This window comes from Lissotriton helveticus, chromosome 2_1 (assembly GCF_964261635.1).
Source record: "Lissotriton helveticus chromosome 2_1, aLisHel1.1, whole genome shotgun sequence".
Classification (NCBI taxonomy): Eukaryota; Metazoa; Chordata; class Amphibia; order Caudata; family Salamandridae; genus Lissotriton; species Lissotriton helveticus.
The window spans coordinates 1,406,345,156-1,406,366,742 of NC_136059.1; the positions used below are offsets into that span (position 1 = coordinate 1,406,345,156).

A 21,587-nucleotide genomic window follows, 5' to 3' on the forward strand; every position below is an offset into this window, starting at 1 on the left:
ACATGTGGATTGGTGTTTACAAAGTTCTCTAACTTTGCAGTCAAAGACAGAATAGTAAGGAGGACTAGTTGGAAATCTCGTTGTAGTGGTAAAGGGCGTGTGAAAACAAAGGCTGTAAGCTGTCAGTTTTTTTGTAACACACAACAACTTTTAAATACCTGGAAATAAACTTTGCAAATGTTTCAAAACATATCAGCAGTTAGGAAACCACAAATGGGCAACTTGTTTGTAAATCTGAAGCGTGCTGGAAAGTTTAAATAGGATCAAAACAATCAAGACACTTGATATATCAAATGATATATTTTGCTAAAACCAAATTTCCACACATTGTCTGTACGCTACAAAGTTTTATTAGTAAGACTGTATGTTGGCATTTTGCTGCCATTTCAATGGAAACTGTTCTGTATGTAAAAGACAGAGGAGCCTACTCCTGACCTACAATAATGCCTCACCAAGGTATATAGTTTCTAATCTGTAGCACACTTCTGTGCATCAATGAGAATCTACAGAAGACAGCTCACTAACTTAAAACAGCGCAATCGCAAGGGAGGGGTGTGGCACAGTGGCCAGAGCAACCGAGTCTTGAGTGCAGGGCTCACGGTTCAATCCCCGGCATCGATTGCAGCTTAGCATCATGTGACTCTGGGCAATCGCTCACTTAATCTCCCCGACGGGCCCCAACGCCTTGAAAGCCCTAGGGGTGATATGTTTGCACTTTACGTATAGGATTTATTAGTCTACTATTCCCCATTTACAGGTAAAATAAGGGGAGTGATGTATGGCTAGCCAGGGCATTTTAAAGTAATGTCAGCTCCTATCTAACCGTTGTGGCCCACAATAATACCATAACATTCAGCCGTCTGCAGCCAATTATAGCTCATGCAGGCTGGTTAAAAACTCCCTTTCCCTGCTTAATACATTTACCCTCACATTAGAACTGTACAATATGGGTCTTATCCATCACTCACTACTGTACCAGCCCCAAAACCAGTCATTACCAGCTGAACAGACATGGGATACCCGAAGTGATCTGACAGATAAAGCTGGCCACTTGAAGGACTGCACTCTAATCCAGTACTGCAGGTCCCAATTAGGTACATTCTATATGCACTTCTTTACATCTTATAATGGCACTCAGATATGGGATGCTAGTAAGAAAGCCCATCTAAGCAGATCTTCCAGATCATTTCTCTCACCACAAATGTGGAGTGGTGTGGCTCACAGGTTAGAGGCGGCAGACCCGAGAGCAGAGGACGGCCCGGGACCAGGGTTCAATTCCCGACGCGGCAGGGTCTTGGACCAGGGTCAACGGACTCGATAATTCTCGTCGCCTACTCTAACTAGGGATCACACTCAGCAACTCTGGGCATTAGCTTGCCTCATCTCCACAACGGCCCCCCACATACGCCGGGGATGCCTGGTTTCACCTTGGTAATACCCAGCAGGGACCATCTCACAGGGAAAGCCAGGGCGGGTTCCCCAGCGGTCTACAGCGCAGAGATACTCCTTCGGGAGTCGATTCTAGCGCTTTAGAAACCCACAATCAATCAATCAACAAATGCCTGCTCAGGACCATTAACTGTAAACAAAATATCAGATTTGACAACACAGTGCAGTAGCCATCTGAATAGACTATGATCATATGAAATACCACAAACAGACCTGCACAGTTGTAAGAAGCTACCATCCCAAAAAAAAACGTGAAGTGCACAACTGTCTCTCACATGTCTTCACCACATTGCCAGCTGCAATGCATCTCAACATAATAGCCATGCTTCAGTTGTCTTCACACACAACAAGGAAACACTTCTCACATAGGATCAAAAACAAAGAAAACATACTGTAAACTGACAAAATCTTCCAATCATGCCAGGCTTTTAAGACTTATAGGCCTGTACAAAGGTCCTTCTATTCTTGGGCAGAATGTATGAGCGTAATTGGGCTTTGGTAGATGGGCCAGACAAGTGAGATAGAGGAAAGTAAGCACCTGGTACGTTTTATTTTCTTCACTGACTACAGTATGCATCTACATCTCAAGTTTGTAGGTTATTTTACGGAGTACTTTCCAAAAAAAACAATGTCTGATTAAGAGTCAGGCAAAGGTGCTGCAGAGGCAACGTTCAAGTCGGGTTTTGAGGCATATTCAGATGCAACATCTACCTCGCAAGCAGACTCCAAGCCAGAGCCACCCTCAAAAAAGGAAAAACTTGCTTTGTGATGTACAGACCAGATTGGAAACGTACACACCTCAACATGCGGAAGTCTTGAGAAGGCAAAGTACAGCCTCTGTAATAAAGACTTTTCCGTTGTACATGGAGCAGAGCAGGATATCAAAAAGCATGAGGCAGGAGAGCAACATAAGAAAGCAGGGCTACGATGGCAACAATTTCAGTATAATGCATACGTTAGCAGGATAGATGGTGTTCTTAACCATGTGCAGCCAAACACTTATCCTTTTCATGCCCTATATATCTATCAAGAGCCTCAAGAAGATAGGGCAATTTACAATATGACCCTCATAAGAAGACAGAATCTTCACAATCAGTACTCGTATTTGTGTTTGAGATAACATACATACCTATGACAACCATACAGATGTGCTTCGATACGCTGAGCGATGCACTTGATTTCTGACACACATTGAAGTACAAGTTGCTTACCTTCGGTAACAATGTATCTGGTAGAGACGTTGTCTAGCCGCAGATTCCTTAACTTAGAATATCCCCAGGCGTCAAACTGGATCCGGAAACCCCTTGCAGCAGCACATCTGCGCGCCGGGGGATGGTGCCACAGGAACCCGCCCTGACATCGTCCACGTACGTGACGTCAGCGAGGTCATATAGGTCCCTTCCGGCACACTGATGTCAGTTTTCTTCTGAGAGACTTTTCCGCAGCACAACGCGGAGCCACCAACAAAAACTGTGAAAGTATGGGAACAGTGTGCGAGGGATGAAAAATACGCGAATAAAGATGGAGGATGGTGGAAGACGCCATCGTAAAAAGACAGAATCAGACACTACCCACATATAAGTGGAAAAGCTATGAGAAAGAGCCCTGCAAGCTAAGCGAAGACCCCTTCCAGAGCACAACAAGGGAAGAATATCTCAACACACAGAAATAGACTGCCATTACCATGCAGAACTGTGTCGTCCAGCAAGAACGGAGCACAGAGAGAACAACAGTCCACTGCAGGAAGGTATGAAAATACTAGCACTGCCCTTATAGAAATGGAGGTCTGAAACAGAGGTCAATAGATCCCCAAAGAAGACGACTATAGAGAAGACCAAAATCCTGAGTCAATGGAGAGGGAAGGAGGGAGGGAAGGCAGGCAGCAGGAGAAGAAAGAAAAAGAAAAAGAATCTCCTGGTGATGGGGAATCAAAAGGCACAATTTTACAGGAAAGAAACCCCTTGGAGGGAGTCAGCTGTAGTATGGCAATTCTCAAAGGGATGCAACAATGTGAGCACCCGTGAGAGAAAAAACCAATGGCGCCTGAAAGAGGCCGGTGGAGAACCACACTTGGCAAAGTCCTCGCAGAACAGGGAGGCTGGGTGGGCGTTAAGGAATCTGCGGCTAGACGTCTCCAACAGATACATAGTTACTGAAGGTAAGTAACTCGTACATCTGATAGAGACATCTAGCCGCAGATTCCTTAACTTAGAATAGATACCACAGCCATACCCCAAGGGGAGGTGGGTCTGCGAGGGAACCACAGAAAGTGCCAAACCTATGATCCAGCAACAGAGTGACGGATAATGGGGGAGGCTATGGTGGAACAGCTAGACAGCAACCCAAGCAGCTTGGGAAAAGTAGAAATAACAGGATGGCAGACATCCTAAAAACGCCAGAATTGCGCTACACCATACCAGTATAAAAATGACAGGTAGAACGGCATAATCCATATACCAGAACAAGAAAGAGAGAGGGGAACAGTCTCCGCTTAATGGCGCACCAGGAGTACACCGACCCAAGGTAGAAAAGAACCTAAAGAGATGCAACCTGAGCCGAACAGACTAGCCTATAGAAGGAAGGCTGAAGGAGCTGGTGCAAAGAGCCCAAGGGCAAGAGCTAGAAACTGAGCAATGCGTTCAGAATAGCAGACGGGGCAAGAAACACGCCTAGTTCACACCCCATCCCAAAAAGGGGAAGCAGGGGCGAGCAGCAGCAATATAAAGCCAGCCGAAGCAGGGCACCATAGAGACATGCAGCAGGCAAGTGGACATAGAGACCTCAAAGTGGCGTACACAATAAAGCATAAGAGGGCCCGACCAGGCAGTATGAAGCCAAAGAGGGAACAAGCCACGAACATAAGCCTGCAGGGAGTAGCCAAGGACCACCGCCAGCATAAGAGTTGTCCCGCAGGTGTAGCTCGTACAACAGTAGTGTGATAATGTGGAAAGGGGCATATCCGAAGGAAGCAGCCACAAAAAACACCAAGGTAAAGAATCGAGGGAAGAGTCTCAGAATCCAAGACCAACCATTCCAGAAAGGAACAAGTACAGTGTCCAACCCCAATAAGGGAGCAGTTGTCAAAATGGGAAATCACCCCAGTAAGTGGAAGCAAGGAGAAACCTTAAGGGCAACTTGCAAGGACTCAGAAAAGCTTCCCCACACATGGAGATATCGGTCCAGACCTCGCAGCCTTGAAAAGAGGTGGCGACGGAGGAAGAGGAATACCATGGCAACCGGCATTTATACATAAATGTATAAACATATACAATTTGTATAGACAGAACTAGCCAGGACCATAAAACATGCCCATACAAGACCATCCTTAGTACAGTAAAGGCAGGAGGGAGCCGCTTTAGAAGAGATCATGAAACCTCTCAAGGAGGTGGAACACGTAACAGCCAGGATAACCCATGGCGTATAGAAGATGGCACCAGGGTAAAACAAAGACCACTGTACAACGGACCACCAAGCAATGCATGGAGCCCACATGTTATCTAGGGCCAGGGGAGTTAAGCAGAGCTATATAGTAGCATACAAGTACCCCACATTGAGTATGCACACCCCAACGACGGGGAACACCTCTTAGGGCAATAAGCCAAACCAAAAGAGCGCAGTAACTAACCGAACCTGTGAACATGAGTTCCGAGCCCTATGACATTACCGAGCTGAGCCATGGCCTGGCCATAATGCCAGGACATCTGATTCTGTCTAGTTCAGTGAACCAGACAGAATCGTATGGCCTGGCATTACGCCTGCTACTTTTATAAGATTTCAACAGAACCTTGTTATACAGACAATTTTCTACCTTTATATTTCACGCCCTGATGAAGCCCCAGGCTGGATGGCCATGTAAAGGGGTGAAACACGTGCTGGCTGTCTTTCGCAATCACTCTCATGGATAGAGTGACTACACCTTTAAATTTACCAACAAAATGAATCTGTTTTGATTGAAATTCTAAGAAGCTATCTAACTCTTGCAACCACCCAGAACCTGTTTATATATTAGGGGTTACCCCCCTGCCGAGAGCAAGCGCAACCACAAAAACATTTTTTGTCAACGTACGGCCAGTAAGGGATCGGGCCTCTTTACCCCTTGTTTTCGCAGTACTAAGGGACTTCTGAAGGTGGATGTTAACTAGTCGTCTCCAATTGGTAAGACTTCATACAATTAATTGTTCATATTTATAATTACACACTTCTGCAGTGATGGTGAAAAACACTGTTGTTTTGTACATATAGGGACTTTAAAAATGCATACTGTGTTTTTATGTGTATTCTTATATCCCTACAGAACGTGGACCTGACTACAAGCTGGTATCACTGACTATTTCTATACCAGTAAAAGTATGGCAACTTTCTAATATTATTTTTACATTTATCAAGCAGAGTGACATAGTGAACGGTCCTGAAGAATGCCAAGAACCTTTTCGGTCTATTAAGGCAGAAACACATTGACCTGATCCTAATAGGAACATCCATATCCCTATTCTCGCTGAGCTTATTGTAATCTATCCACTGGGGATACTCAAAGGATTGACCCAGTCAACCAGGAGATAGTTTTAACTCACATTTAAGTTTTGCACTCAGCCCCTCACTCTGTCCTACATTGGATGATATAAAACACCTCACGCTCCTCTCCTGTGGGGGAGTTGTAGCCTACACTGGGTACCTTGCGGTCCACGTGTGCAAGAGGGGACGTAATGATGGAGCATGTCACCTTAGGGTGAGTGAGGGTTCTCGTCTTAACACATCTGTGCGTCCGCCCCTCCCCCCTCACTTTGATTCTCTGGTGAGTAGTTTAAGTACACAATCCGGTTACCTTTTTGTGATTTCAAACAATTTCAGCATACCTGCAACTAAACTTCCTGCCAGAAGTAGCCAAAGGACATCATTGCTTGTTTTGTCATAATATAACACAGGATGCATGTAATTCATGTACACTTTTGCTTTGTCACACTGTCTAAAAATCCCCCATTGTTTATGCGAGCCTTCTTGCAATTTTCTATTGCGCTCTTTAAATGTGCAGCAGTGTTTACGAAGTCAGGTTGCCTTTGACATGGTTTTATCACTCTGTTATATCAAGAGCTCATTAGAATTGCTTTGTGGGATAGCAGCCGACACTTGTGTTTAAAGTTGCAGCTCTAAGTCCCATTGTGTCCACTATTATCTTCACCAGCGGAGACTGACTGCTTATATCTTTGCATTATCCTTTTTTATTTTAGGTCACAGCTGCAGAGGTGACCCAGATGTACCACGCTGTGAAGCATCACATTTCCTAACACTACCTGAATTGTGGCTTCAAGCTGTCCAAAGAAATGTATCCTGACTCACCCATTGCGATGAAAGAATTATGTGGCCGCACAAAGCCGTCAAGTATCAATAAATATGTGATAGCACCTCTATCGTTGCAGCAAGCATATAAAGACTTAAAAGATGGATGTTTCGCAGTTTGTAGTAATGCCTCAAAGGAAACATTAAACTATACCCACTTTTGTTGCAGCACTTTAATTTCACTTTCGGTGGGACCTACGTTCTGCTGGATTCCTATGAGGGTACAGATGAGACTGCTATTGCAATTGCACAGCAGATCACAACAAAATTAAAAGAGCATGCATGGTTTGCGGCTCTGGCCGGGGACAGGCCCTGTCTTCGTGGGCTGGGCTGGGCTGGGCTGGAGCCTGGCGGCAATTGGGTGAGGACTGATGCAGGCCGCATCACTTCCTGGTGGAGGAGGGGTGTCAAGCAACGCAGGCCTGGTCGAGGCCGGAGGGGTGACAGCTGTAGTCCGGACGGGGCGAGTAAGTACCGCTGATCCTTCGGCTGCTCAATCAAGGTGGAACCCGTCTGGCTTGAGGTGGGCCTGCACGCCAGCCCCAAGAGAGGATGGCCATCTCATCCTTCTTTTCCCCGACTCCCTCCCTTTCTCCAGTTGGATTGCTTGCGAGAGGTTGCAAGCTCCAGGGGGTGGGGTTGGGGGTGGAATGGGGGCTGGTGTGTGGGGATCTGCAGTGACGCAGAGGCTGCAGCATCTGCCGGCTGACTCCAAACCCATCAACATACTGAATGCTTCACTCGCCGGACTTGGCCAGAATGGGCTATATAGAGTGCCAGAGCCAGCTGTGGTACTGAACTAAGGGGAGCCACCTCATAGGGCTAACAGAGTGGACTGGCCCAGGTGCCTTTGGATCTGACGTGGCGGGGTAAGTCTCCTGGACTCGGGTGCACTCCCCTGGCAGAGTCATCCCATGGTGGGCCTTTGGTGCTTGGTGAGGCATGGACTGACCTAGTGTGGAGGTTGAGCTGGGGCCCGGGTGTCAACTGTGAAGTGGTGGCAGACTTCCTTCAGCGGGGATGCGTTGAGGTGCTCCTGGGGTGCAGACCGGTGGCAGTGACCTTTATTAAAGGCCCCTACCGTGTGTGACATTGTGGGCTGTGCTGGACACCTATCTCCTTCTCTTTTGACATTTGCCCTTGTGGGCTTGTCGTTGGGGCCGCCCGGGCACCGATCTGGTGGTACTTTTGTTCCCACCCTGCCCGGTCTTTGGATTCTTGTTGCCGGAGGATTGTGCGTGGGAAGGTTCCTCTACAAACGCCAGCTCAGATGAAAATGGACCAATACACAGTCCCACCGATCACCTCTTACAACATAGGGAGGACTTGAGAGAACGTGGGTGTGATTTGGCGTAGCGAGGGGCGGCGGATCTGGAAGTAGTCCTTAAGGCCATACAGGTCTCTGGGGATGCTGTGGAGTCCAAAGTAGTGTTCTTCGAGTGGATCTTTCCCTTCTGTGCCAGGACCTGTGGAATGTGGTGGAAAGGACCATGGAGGTTGAGACCCAAAGTTCCTCTGCTGAGGATGAAATTTCCATACTCAAGACCCACATGTCTCAGCTGTCCGCATCAGTGTCCTCCTTGACGGAGGGGACAGAGAACGGCCACAAAATGTCTCAGTGTAACAATCTTTGACTTATTTGCGTGCCACAGATGTTGGAGCAGAGAGGCCTGGTGAGGGCGCTGGATTACTGGGTCAAATCATGGAAGCCAGACAACAAATTGTCCTCCTTCTTAGTTCTCAAAAGGGTGCACCGCTTCCTGGTCCCAAGGCCTCCACCCAAGGCCTCCCCACGGCCTTTGATCCTGAAGCTGGTTAATTTTAAGGACCGAGATGGGATATTACAAGAGGCCCACACCCTCCTGTTCTGCGGTTCGACACTCGAAGATTCTTCTGTTCCCGGATTATACCAAAATGGTGGAGCAAAAGCGGTGCACCTTCACGGAAGTGAAGGAGCAACTCTGTGCCCTGTACCTGGGTTATATGCTCCTGTTACCCGCCCAACCAGGCGTGGGAGTGGGCAACCAAGCAACAGCTGATGCAGCATCCCCCCCTGAGCCGCCCCGTCTGAGTGCACGAAGGAGCGGGCCGGGTCGCTCTCCCGCCGTCGCCGGTGGGTAGGGGGGGTCCCATTCCTGGGTGGAGCAGTGAGCCGCTGTAGAGGGCTCCTGCCCAGCCCTGGGTGAACTTTTCTTAAATTCTGCTTCACTGGGGGAGGTTGAGAGCCTCTCTGATACTGCAATGGTGTTCCGCTCGGCAGAGGGGGACCTGGGCTCTTCCTCTCAGCTATCTGACCCGTCCTGATTTATGGTTCCTTCCCAATTTGCATCGATGGTTGAGCACAGTATGTCTATGTGTTCCTCTAAACTGTTCTAACTATTGCATTTCCTTTTTAGGCTAACAGCTGCGCATACACAGACAACAGCGGTTTGTTTGATAGGGCATGTCATAGCAGACATTATCCCTCTTTCTGCCCTGGGCAGGGGCTGTTCTTGGTTCTCTTTGATCGAGTTATGACTTCCTCTAAGAGAACGGTGCTCTCCTGGCTTGGGAACTGCCATCTGGACAGTATTAAGCACTCTGTAGTTAGGTATATCAAGTGTCATAGGCCAGCGGTCATTTTCCTGCAGGAAATTCACCTTCTGGGTACACACTGCCCATTCTTAGGCAGTTTTGGCTATGATAGGGTTTATCCCTCTGATTTTACGCGTGGCTCCAGAGGAGTCACCATATTGCTGGATAAATCCTTCCCCCTGGCAGTCACGGTGCACCACTTGGACACTCAGGGATCCCAAGTAGGTAATGAGGGCCGTCTGGAAGCAAGGCACTATAATTTCATATCCCGCTATATCCCACTACCCTTATTATAACCTTCCTTGCAATCCCTGAGATCCTTCATCTAAAGTCTCCCGCAGGGCTTTACGGTGATTGGAGACTTCAATGCGCTTTCCTGACCCAGTCTTGGATGCCTCCTCCACCCCATATTCTGTCAGGCGCTCCCGATTGGCCTGCTTGTCCCCTTGGGTAGATTCTCTGGGCCTCTGTGATGCCTGGCGTTCCTGGCAGTCAGCGCAATGAGCTTATACCCATCAGTCCGCAACACATGCTGCGGAATGGCGCATTGATCTTATGTGGTTGGCGGCTGCAGACCTTCTCTCGGTTCAGTTGGTTTGTATCCTTCCCGAGGGATTTCCAATCATGCAGCATTGTTGTTTTCCTGAATCTAATACTAACCTGTTTCTTTCAGATACTGCTGTAAAGGTCTCTTGTAGAGACTAGTGTTGAGTAAAATCCAAGAGTCAATGGAGCCTAGAAGCAAAGACACTTTCCTTACTGTTGGATTTCTGATATGTAAATATGTGTAGACAAAGCTATTTTTCTTGCTAAGAAAATATGCTATCACCAAACATCTATAATGGTTATTGTGAAGGATTGGAGGCCTAAAAGAGAATGTTGTACTGGTAGTGGGCTTTGAAGACAATAAATCAGAGAAACCTTCTGTGTTTGATGCAATTGGAATGTGAAAATGAGCGTCTTGTGTGACCACACAGCATGCCCAGTCTCCCTTCATGAGTTAGAGATAGATTTGATGAGTGACAACATCCTGAAGTTTTGATATTTAATATAGCTCTGATGAGGCTGGGTGCAGAGTGCTATTGAGATTACTAATATCAGCATTCTTTTTACAGAACTCTGTACAACTGAAACAGTGGCAGACAGTTACATATATATGATTGTTCATTTTCAGACATGAATCTAATAATTCAAAGTCAAACACAATAGTATTTACAAATTAGGATTTTAACTAAACCTTTTACCTGAGTACATCCATTTCATCCTTTAAAGATTGTGCTTCATCTGCCAAAGAGGTCAGATCATCATTTTGTTGTCGCAGATCTGAAATCTCCTTTTCCAGCTCTTCACAGCGTATTCGGTAATCATCTTTTGATGCCTCTAGCCTAGGGATGGGAAGGAAACAAACAGTGATGTAACAACTCCACATTTTCATCCTGCTATCACATTCCTTTAACACTTGCAACAAACCATGGCTCTTAACAAGGTTATTTTGGCACTGAGATGCATCTAGATTTGTGCACATAACACAATGTAATAGAATATTAATAGTGGAAAACGCAACTCCTGCATTGAAAGCAATGCCCAATTTGTATGCTTCCAAGTAAACCTCCAGTAGAAACTAGACGACCTTTACATGTCTTGCATATCTATTTCGGGGGGAGGACTGTCACTATATGGCTTTTTTGCTTACTTCTTTTCCTGTATGTACACTAAAAGCTCTTCTCTAGTGACTGTGGCATCTAAGATCTCTCTGTTTCTCAAGAAAATGTCTTACAAGAATTGCTGTATCAGGTTGTTATTGAAAATAAAATAGATTTTCCCTTCCTATTTCTTATGTGTAATGTGGTGTATGCATGTTTCCCTCTTTAGGGCCCATGCCAGTAGTTTCCTGTTTCACCTCTCTCCCTGTACAATCTTTGCCTGTAGGTGATAATGACATATTTGAGTGTCTCTGATCTTCCAGTCAATTGGGGTTTCAGGGCATCCAGTCAAGTCAACTGTCCGGATGGGTCAGCAAATATTTTTCTAGGGTTATCATGTCTTTCTCCTGGTCATTTAATGTCTTTTCTAATTGCATTCTAATGCTATGTTTTAGCCATGCATTCCCCTGCCACCAAACACCCCTTTTAATATCTCCCATTCCATTGTCTCTTTGTGTTCCCTATATTGTGCTCAAAGCTTTGTTTGATGATCTCAGACATCCTACTTTCAAATGCCCTGTTCGACAGTGTCACACCCTCAGCTGCTAGGTATGCACGTTACTCCTGCTACCCGACTCATCAAATGAGATTATCAATAGATATTTACCCAACAGGATCCATAACAGGGATCCCATCTTTGTTTATCTATAAGGCTGTTCTTTCATCACTAAAGAAAAAGTTACTTGTCTTCGGTAATGATGCATCTGGTAGAGACATATGTTAGTTGCAGATTCCTTACCTTAGAACTTCCCCCAAGGGTCAGTCTGGATCCAGAGATTTTTTCTTCAGCAGTACCCCTGCGTGTCGTTAGGTGGCGTCAGTCGGCTGCTTGTTTGTCGCCGGCATCGTGGGCGCTGGAATGATGTCACTAGGCCTACATACAGGCCTGCCCATGCGCGCTGATGTCAGTTCTTAACACGACTTTCCACACCAGAAGTGTAGAGCGATGAAAGACACTGGACACTTGTGCGTCAAAACTAGGGCCCTTTAGGGAAGTCCCTATTCCTAGAAATTAGTTTGTAGAGTGGGTAGGATGGGTGGGGGGGGTAAAGAATCTACAACCAACAGATGTCTCTACCAGATACATTGTTACCAAAAGTAAGTAACTTGTTCATCTGATAGAGACAGTTAGTTGGAGATTCCTTACAGTAGAAAAGATGCCCCAACAATACCATCCGAGGAGGAGGGTCTGCAAACCAAGACCATACCAGAAAATCCTAGAGGACCGAACGGGCAAAGTACTTATCGATGTCCAGGAAGTAGTGTCTGGTAAACATGTGCAAGGATGCCCATGTTGCTGCCTGACAGATGTAAAGATTGGAACTCCACGTGTTAATGCCGTGGTTGCTGCCGTTGCTCTGATGGAAAGAGCACGCAACCCTAGGAGGGTCCTTCTTCGCCAAAGCATAGCACATTTTGATGCAAAGGACAACCCATCGGGAGATGGTCCGCTTTAGAATAGCCCAAAATTTCTTGGCATCCACATAGCCAATGAAGAGTTGATAATCCACCCGTAAATCTTTTGTGTGCTTAAGATAGAAAACACAATGCACGTTTTGGGTCCCGACTGTGGAGTCTCTCCTCCTTGGAGGAATGTGGGGGTGGATAAAAGGTGGGTAGAGTGATAGATTGATGACCATAGGAAGAAAGGAAGGCTTGGTCCGAAGTACCACTTCATCCGGATAGACAGATAGAAAAGGGGGCCTAGAAGCTAAAGCCTGCAGCTAGCTCACTCTGCGAGCAGAGGTGATGGCAACCAGAAAGGCAGTTTTGAGAGTCAGCAACCTGAGGGGACCCGTATGAAGAGGTTCGAAGGGAGCACACATAATAAAGGTGAGAATCAGATTTAAGTCCCATTGGAGCAATACAAAAGTAGATGGAGGGAACAGATGAGTAAGACCCTTAAAGAAACTGTTAATGTTAGGAGATTTGAATAAAGAAGGCTGATCTGGTAGCCGAAGAAAAGCAGCGATGGCTGCAATATATCCTTTAAGAGTGCCCAAGGCAGAACCCTGCTGGGCCAAAGAAAGTATAAACAAGAGAACCTCTGAAAGAGGAGTAGAAAGGCGATCATCAGCATTTGCTGAGCACCATGCCACAGTTTCATCTATAGGCATATACCGTTTTCGTGGAAGGACTCCTGGCTGCTCAGATAACATCACAGACTTCGGAGGAAAGTTTGAAAGCTGTCAACTGTCGCCGCTTTATCTCCACGAGGCCATTCATGATCATGTAGGCACCGACAGCTGAGTTAGTCTGCCCTGGGGTTCAGGGAGCCCGTAAGGTGTTGAACCACCAGGGTCATGTCCTGATGTTCAAGCCATGTCCAGAGGCAGAGAGCCTCTTGACAAAGGGTCAATGACCCCCCACTCTGTTTGTTGCAGTTCCACAAGGCGGTCCACTTGTCGGTGAACACCTGCACCACTTTCCCTGAGAGAAGGAAGGAATGCTTTCAGTGCGAGTCTAATCCCCGTAGCTCCAAAAGGTTGGTATGGAGGCAGAACTCTGCCTGAGACCAGAAGCCTCCGATCTCCGCCTCTCTCTAGAGATGCATCATTACCACTGTTAGATCTGGTTGGGGAAGGGAGAGGGATCTGTCTCTGACCCATTCCTGGTAGCGAGTCACCCCTGCAGTTCCCTCCGAGATCTGGACGTACTCTGAAAGTTTCCCCTGATACTGCACCCACTGGAACTTCAGGTCCCACTGCAGAGCCCGCACATGCCATTTGGCTTGATCCACCAGCAGGATGCAGAAGGCAATGAGGCCCTGCAGCATCAGAATCAATCTCACTGAAATCCAGGATAGAGGCTGAAACATCAGTATCATAGCCCGAATAACCCAGGCTCACAGCTCGGGAGGATAGGCCCGAAACAGCACTGTTTCCAGACCCGCCCAATGAAAGGGAACATCTCAGAATGAGTTAGGTGTGACTTTGGCACATTGATAGTGGACCCCAGCGAACGCAGGAAGTCCGTCGTAGTCTGGAGTTGGGAAATAACAGCTGGGGCGAGCCCGCATTCAACAGTCAGTCACCGAAATAGTGGAAGATAGGAACCCCTGATCTGCACAGATGAACTGCGTCCACCACCATCACCTTTGTGAACACCCAATATGTACTGGCAAAGCCAAAAAGGAGCACAGAAAACTGATAGTGCTTGTGGCCCACAGTGAACCAAAGGTAAACTCTGTAGGCCGGCAGGATGGGGATATGAAAATAAGCGCCCTGCCAACGCCTCCAGCCAGTCTCCTGGGTCAAGTGACGACAGAACTTGGGCTAGGGTGAGCATTTTGAACTTCTCCTTCCGGAGGAAGAAGTTTAGGGCCTGGATGCAGACCTTTGTCCTTCTTAGGTATCAGAAAGCAGAGGGAATACCAACCACAACCTAGTTCTCTCTCGATCTCTCTATCGCTCCCTTGGCCAAGAGAGCCAATAGTTCCTGGCGGAGAAAGTCCAAATGATCCTCCATCATGCGATCGTAAGAAGGTGGAATGGAGTGTTGTGTAGTTCTTATAAATCTACAAAGGATCTGCATGATTAGACAACATAGACTGTGGGATTGGTGTCCAGACTGATTTCAGACACCCCTACCAGGTAGGTTTGCATGTATACCAGCTAGCTCACAGTGCAACTGTAAACTCCTCTTACCAAGGAGAGATTAGTTCTTGGCGACTATCGAACAGGACAACTCTGTCCCATCAGGGATCGTGGAAGTAGTAATATAAATACATGGCAGTAACAATGTGTACTCCTACGATGCAACCCTAACTAGATGTACCTAGGTGTACCTAGCATGTATGTAGGTGTAGAGCCAAGAATCCCCCTAGGCTGAAGCCAACCTCATTACCTGAAGTGGCCCTTATACATAGTTATTAGCAGAAGATTGTAATCCTGCTGTGATTGAATAGCTTCATGCATAATTAATTAGGCTAATTTTCGGAGGTAACCACACAACATTTTATGCAGTGCTTAACTAGGTAAAAGGCCAATACCAAAAACTTGTTATGTAGTGTAATGGTACGGTAAATGTAGGTGAAAGGTTAGGAGAATACTCTGGGCTATATTGAGGTACCCTATGAAACATAATAGGAGGGAGGGGTAGTCTCGAGGGAAAAAAACCTGTGGACTATTTACAAAAGCCACCTGTTCGACGTGATGGATTGCCAGAGGAGGAGGTGATGGCGACTCCTGCCTCCAACTGGCGGTTGAGGAACCTGAAACGCTGGAATAGGAAGGTTTAGAGGCTGCAGTGGTGGGGTGGGGGGTTGTAAATGGCCCGTCCGCGGACTCCCTGACAGCGGTGATGCTGAATCCCACATCCGCGCCCATGCAGAGGCTGGACAGTTTGCGTGACTCTGTGACTAGGCTGGACAGGGCACAGCTGGGCACCCTTCACATGGCTACAAAAGGAATGAAAGGCATACTGAGATGGAGTTGAGTTAGCCTCGAGACCCAAGGATCTGGTCGTAGCACGAGAATCTTTGAAGCCCTCAAGCGGCTGAGTCGGTCTTGTCGCTGAAAAGGCAAGTGCCATCAAATGGCTTGTCCATCAAAGAAGACTTGTCATCCCTGTAGAAGCCAAAAGACCTCCACCAGGTGTAGCATATCACAGCTACAGATGTGGCAATCGTCCTGCCCATCAGTGAGTCATGGTATCCACTCCACATTGTATGGTGAATTTGGCTGCGTCTCTCCCGTCTGCCATTGCTTGAGAAAGAACGGCCCGTGCCTCCTTCGAGAACTGAGGCAGCACCTGCGCAACCGTATCCCAGACAGTATGGGAATAGCGGCCCAAGAGACATGTGGTATTCACAGACTGCACTGCCAACCTGGAGGAAAATAATATTTTCCTCCCAACATGGCCCAGCTTTTTGGATTTGGACTACCAAGTTCTCAGGGGAAGGGTGTTTGGTCAGGGACGCTGGGTCGCCAAGGGTGGTGGAGGAGGGCATACGTTCTATCCACAGTGGCCCCTGTGCTGCCCTTGGAACAAGTGCGCAGAAGGACTTCCGTGAGGGCTTCATTGAATGGCAAAAGGTTGAGAAGAGGAAGTCGCAGGCTGAAGCACCTCTGTCAGGAGGTTAGTCCTGACTGCCTACATAAGGAGCTTGAGGCAGAGGACCTCAGTTGCCCTCCTCACCACCACAGCATAGGAAGCTCCCTCCTCCGTAGCAACGGTAGGGGGAGAGAGCAGGCCAGTGTCAGGGAAAGTGTCCAGACCACTGGCATTACCTCAGGTCCATTCTCCAGTCCGGTTCCCTAAGCTGGTTAAAGTGTCCATCTGCCCCTCCCAGTCTTCTTCCTCACCTTCTGGCTAAAAATGAACGCTAGGAATGAACATGGGACTAAAGTCCCTTCCGCCGTCAGAATCGATGGCGGTCCGGCTCTATGTCCACTTCGGGAATGAGTATGGGGTCGGCGCCGATCGGGGGCACGGTTGACGCCGGGAGACTAGTCGTCGGGATTGACGTCAAGGAAGGTCGAGTGAGATCGACCGGCATCAATCTGGATCCAGGCCTGGATCTACAGGGACTCGCCGAAGTACCAGGGCCCCCGACGACTCTGCAGGGCCTGAAAGCATGCCGATGGAGCCTCATAGAATTTCTGAATTTGGGCAGGAGATGCTACAGCTTCCAGAGAAAGAGGGAGGTGCAGTCTCGTCTCAGTAGAAGGCTTCAGAGATGGAGCCTTCGAGCGACAAAGCTCAGGATCATGCATCAAATCGGCCGACCTACTGGGAGAAGTCGAAGAACTCTTGTGCTTCTTCAACTTCTTGTGTTTTCCTGACTTACCGGAAGATCTCCGACAAATTTGAGTACAAGTAGTGTGGATTTCGCAACCGTTTGAGACCTTTCCCTTGAACGAGCAAGGAAGCGACAAGGAGCTGAGCGCTGGGCCCCCAGCAGCTTTTGGGACCGCTCCCACAAAGCTTTCACGTTCATGGCCCGGTACTCGGAGCATGACTTCAGGTCGTGGTTGTGCTCCAGACACCACGACCTGAACTGATACACGAGGTGCAGATCCATCATGGACATCATCCAGTGGCAGGAAACACAGGGCTTGAAGCCGGTCCTTCGATGGGACATCCACGATGCACCAAGAGTCTACGACACCGAAAAGAATTCGACAAAAAGTCAAAAAAAGTTAGCTAACAGAACAAGTTACTTATCTTCGAAAACAATACATCTGTAAGAAACATTAGTTAGTGATAGATTCCTTACATTAGAATTACCCCCAGGCATCAGACTGGATCCGGAAAGTTTTCGTCAGCAGTACCCCTGTACGTCGATAGGGGTTGTTGTGCGGCTCTGCGTACGTCGTTGGCGTCATAGTCGCCGAGATGACGTCGCTGGAGCCACTTAGACGCGCCCACGCGCACGAATGTCAGTTCTGTACACGACTTTCCGCGCCAGGAACGCAGAGCCATGCAAGACACTGACCACTGGTACATTGAAACTAGGGCCCTGAAAGGGATGACCTTAACCCTAGAAATCAGTTCCCAGAACGGGGAGGATGGGTGAGGCGTTAAGGAATCTATCACTAATTAATGTCTTTTACAGATATATATTGTTACAGAAGGTAAGTAACTTGTTCATCTGAAAGAAACACGTTAGTGATAGATTCCTTACCTTAGAATAGATACCCCAGCAATACCAACCCTGGTGGTGGGTCTGCGAACCAAAATCGCACCAGAAGGTCACGGAGAACAGAACAGACAAAGAAGCCGTCTCTCCGGACTTGACTGTCAAGGCAATAATGCTTAGTAAAAGTGTGCAGCGAGGCCCACGTGGCTGCCTGACAGAGGTCATGCAGGGGGACACCACGTCCCAATGCAGTAGTAGCTGCTGTCGCTCTGGTAGAATGGGAGCGCAACCCCACCGGAGGTTCCTTTTTAGCCAGAGAATAACGGGCCTTGATACACAAGATGACCCAGTGGGAAATAGTCTTCTTGTGTATAGCCCGGCCTTTCTTGGTGCCTACGTAGCCGACAAAGAGCTGGTCATCCACACAGAACTGTTGTGTGCAATTCAGGTAGAATGAGAGGGCACGTTTTGGGTCCAGACTGTGGAGCCTCTCTTCCTCTCTGGAAGGGTGCAGAGGTGGAAAGAAAGTGGGCAAGGTGATAGTTTGCCCGATGTGGAAGGCAGTGACAACCTTTGGCAAGAAGGAAGGACGAGTGCGAAGCACAACCTTATCCGGATGAACCGACAGAAAGGGAGGCCTACAGGAAAGAGCCTGGAGCTCACTCATATGACTAGCGGAGGTGATGGCAACAAGGAAAGCAGTCTTCAAAGTCAATAAACGAAGAGGACAGTTGTGAAGTTGTTCAAAAGGAGCGCACATCAAATAAGTAAGAACTAGATTCAAGTCGTACTGCGGCATAACAAAGAGTATAGGAGGGAAAAGGTGTGCAATGCCTTTGAGAAATCTATTTACAACAAGGGACTTGAAAAGAGGGGGCTGATCAGGGAGCCTGAGAAAGGCTGAAATCGCAGAAAGGTAGCCCTTAATAGTGCCCTGAGCAGAGCCCTGCTGAGCCACAGAAAGAAGGAACAAAAGGACTTCTGAAAGAGGGGCAGAAAGGGGATCCACAGCCTTTGCTGTACACCATGCCACACATTTGTTCCACATGCAGGCGTATACCGATTTAGTGGAGGGACGCCTGACTGCCAGAATGATATCACAGACTTCAGGAGGCAGGTCAAATAGAATCAACTGTCGCCGCTCAATCTCCACGCATGTAGGTGGAGGCTGGACAGGTTTGGGTGGAGGACCGTCCCCTGCTGCTGTGACAGAAGATCCTCCCGAAGAGGCAGTCGGATTGGGGGATCCATGCTCCTACTGAGTAGCTCAGGATACCAAACTCTTAGAGCCCAGTCCAGGCCACAAGAATAACTTGGGCCCGTTTGCGCCTGATCTTCTTCAGCACTCTGGGTAGAAGTGGTATAGGTGGAAAGGCGTTCAATAGACCGCAGCTCCACTCGTGACAAAAAGAATGGCCGAGCCAGTGACACCTTGGAAATTCCAACGCGCAGAAGAGAAGACATTGCGCGTTCTCTTCGGTGGCGAATAGATCTAACCAAGGCTCTCCCCCACTGTTGAAAGTGACCTTGCGCCACCTCAGAGTGAAGACGCCATTCGTGATCCATCATGCACCTGCGGCTGAGTTCGTCCACTCTGGCTTTCAAAGAGCCTGCCAAGTATTGAACCGCCAAGAAAATGCCTTAACGTTCCAGCCATGTCCAGAGACGCAGAACCTCCTGACATAGGGAAACGACCCCACCCCGCCTTGCTTGTTTCAATACCACATGGAGGTCGTGTTGCCTGTAAACGCTTGCACTACTCGACCCTTGACTGAGGGAAGGAATGCCTACAGTACAAGTAGGATCACCCGGAGCTTCAGGAGATTGATATGGAGCCTTGGCTCCACCAGAGACCAGAGGCCTCTGATCTCTGCCTCTCCTATATGGCTGCCCCATCCCAGGAGGGATGCGTCCATCACCACTGTGTGCTCCGGTTGGGGAAGGGAGAGGGATCAGCCACTGAACTAATGTTGGTTCGTGAGCAACCACTGCAACTGTTGTGCAGGACCCTCCGAGATCTGGACGTACTCGGACCGGTCTCCTCAATGCTGCGCCAACTGGAATTTTAACCACTGCAGAGCCTGCATATGCCATCTGGCATGATTGGTCAGCAGGATGCAGGAGGCCATGAGGCCCAGCAGCCTCAAGGTAATCCTGACCAAAAGCCAGGACTAGGGCCGAAAGATCGGAATCATTGCCCAAATGTCCCGGATTCGCTGCTCGGGAGGATAAACCTGAAACTGCGCCGTGTCCAGAACCGCTCCGATAAAGAGGAGCTTCTGAGAGGGAATCAGGAGCGACTTCGGCACGTTGATGGAAAACCCCAGCAAGTGCAGGTCGGCCGTAGTCTGGAGGTGGGAGACGACTGCCTGGGGCGAGCCCGCCTTCAACAACCAGTCGTCGAGATAGGAGGAAGACTGAAACCCCTGATCTGCGCAGATGAGCTGTGACCACCGCCAACACTTTCGTGAACACTCGAGGGGCACTGGTAAAGCCAAAAGGAAGCACGGTGAACTGAAAGTGCTCGTGGCCTACTGTGAACCGTAGGTAACGCCGGTGGGCCGGCAGGACAGGGATATGAAAATAAGCGTCCTGCAAGTCCAATGCTACAATCCAGTCTCCCGGGTCCAGGGCAGCTAAGACCTGAGCCAGTGTCAGCATCTTGAACCTCTCCTTCCGGAGGAAGCCGTTGACGTTCCGCAGGTCCAAGATAGGGCGTAGGCCCCCTTTGCCCATCTTGGGAATCAAAAATTAGTGGGAATAAAAACAACACCCTAGTTCTGGCCCAGGAACGCGCTCGATGGCCCCCTTGGCCAAGCGGGCCGCAACTTCCTCTCGCAGAAGATTCAAGTGATCCCCCGACACGCGGTGGTACTGCGGTGGCATAGCTGGAAGGGTCGCCTCGAAGGGGAGGGAGTAGCCCCTTCGGACGATTTGCAGCACCCACCTGTCCGATGTGATGTTGCGCCAGTGGAAGAGGTGATGGCGAACCCTGCCCCCCACTGGCGCCACATGGGCCTGAAAGCTCACACTAGGAGGGCTTTGAGGCGGATGCTGCAGGGGTAGATGTGGACTGGCCTCGCCGTTGTCCCCGGGCACCGCCACGGCAGTTACCACGTCCGCTACCACGCTGGATGTTAGTCTGCGGCCCGTGGCTGGCAGGGCGTGTGGGGGCGCCCCTTCCTTGGCCACGAAAGGGGCAAAAGACATCAGATTGCAGGCGCGGGGCCGACAGGTCCAAGGACTTGGCTGTAGCCCGGGAGTCCTTAAAACGCTCCAATGCACTATCTGCCTTGTCGCCAAAAAGGCAACTGACATCAAAGGGCATGTCCATCAGAGTGTTCTGGACATTCCCAGAAAAGCCGGTCGTCTTTCGCCAGGTGTGGCGACGTAATGGCACCTTTGTGGATATCGCCCTGCCCAGCGAGTCGGTGGTGTCAAGGCCACAACAAATAGTGAACTTCACTGCGTGTCTCTCTCCTCAGCAATAGCTTGGGAAAGCACCATCCGGGCCTCCTCCGGACACTTAGGCAGCACCTGCGCAACTGTGTCCCACACAGAGTGGGATTAACAGCCCAAGAGCCATGCGGTATTCACAGACCGCAGCCCTGAACTGGCGGAAGTAAAAAATGTCATCCCAAACTATTCCAGTTTCTTGGATTCCCTGTCCGGTGGTGCGGAAGGGAATGCGCTTGGGGACGCAGAGGCCTGGACAACCAAGCTCTCAGGAGTAGGGTGTTGGGAGAGGAAAATTGGGTGGCCCTGGGCCAGGCAATGGCGTTGGGCCATGTTCCTATCCACAGGAACCCCTGGACCAGGTGCCCAAAGGAACGTCCGAAAGTGCCTCATTGAAAGGCAGCAACAGTTCCGTAGAGGAAGGTGCCGGCCGAAGCACTTCTGTCAGGAGGTTAGTCCTGACGGCCACTGTAGGGAGCTCGAAGTGG

The 21,587-nt window shown here is 48.9% G+C and overlaps 1 protein-coding gene across 3 annotated transcripts in view; it reads right to left on the minus strand.

Annotated features, from left to right (window-relative positions):
* The window catches only part of HOOK3 (hook microtubule tethering protein 3), a 1,014,571-nt gene that overhangs the window by 465,981 nt on the left and 527,003 nt on the right, over window positions 1-21,587 (minus strand). For all 3 annotated transcript variants that reach the window (XM_078676339.1, XM_078676338.1, XM_078676340.1), the window contains one exon: window positions 10,602-10,742. In XM_078676339.1, the coding sequence (XP_078532465.1) occupies window positions 10,602-10,742 (141 nt within the window). The remainder of the gene's footprint in view (window positions 1-10,601; window positions 10,743-21,587) is intronic.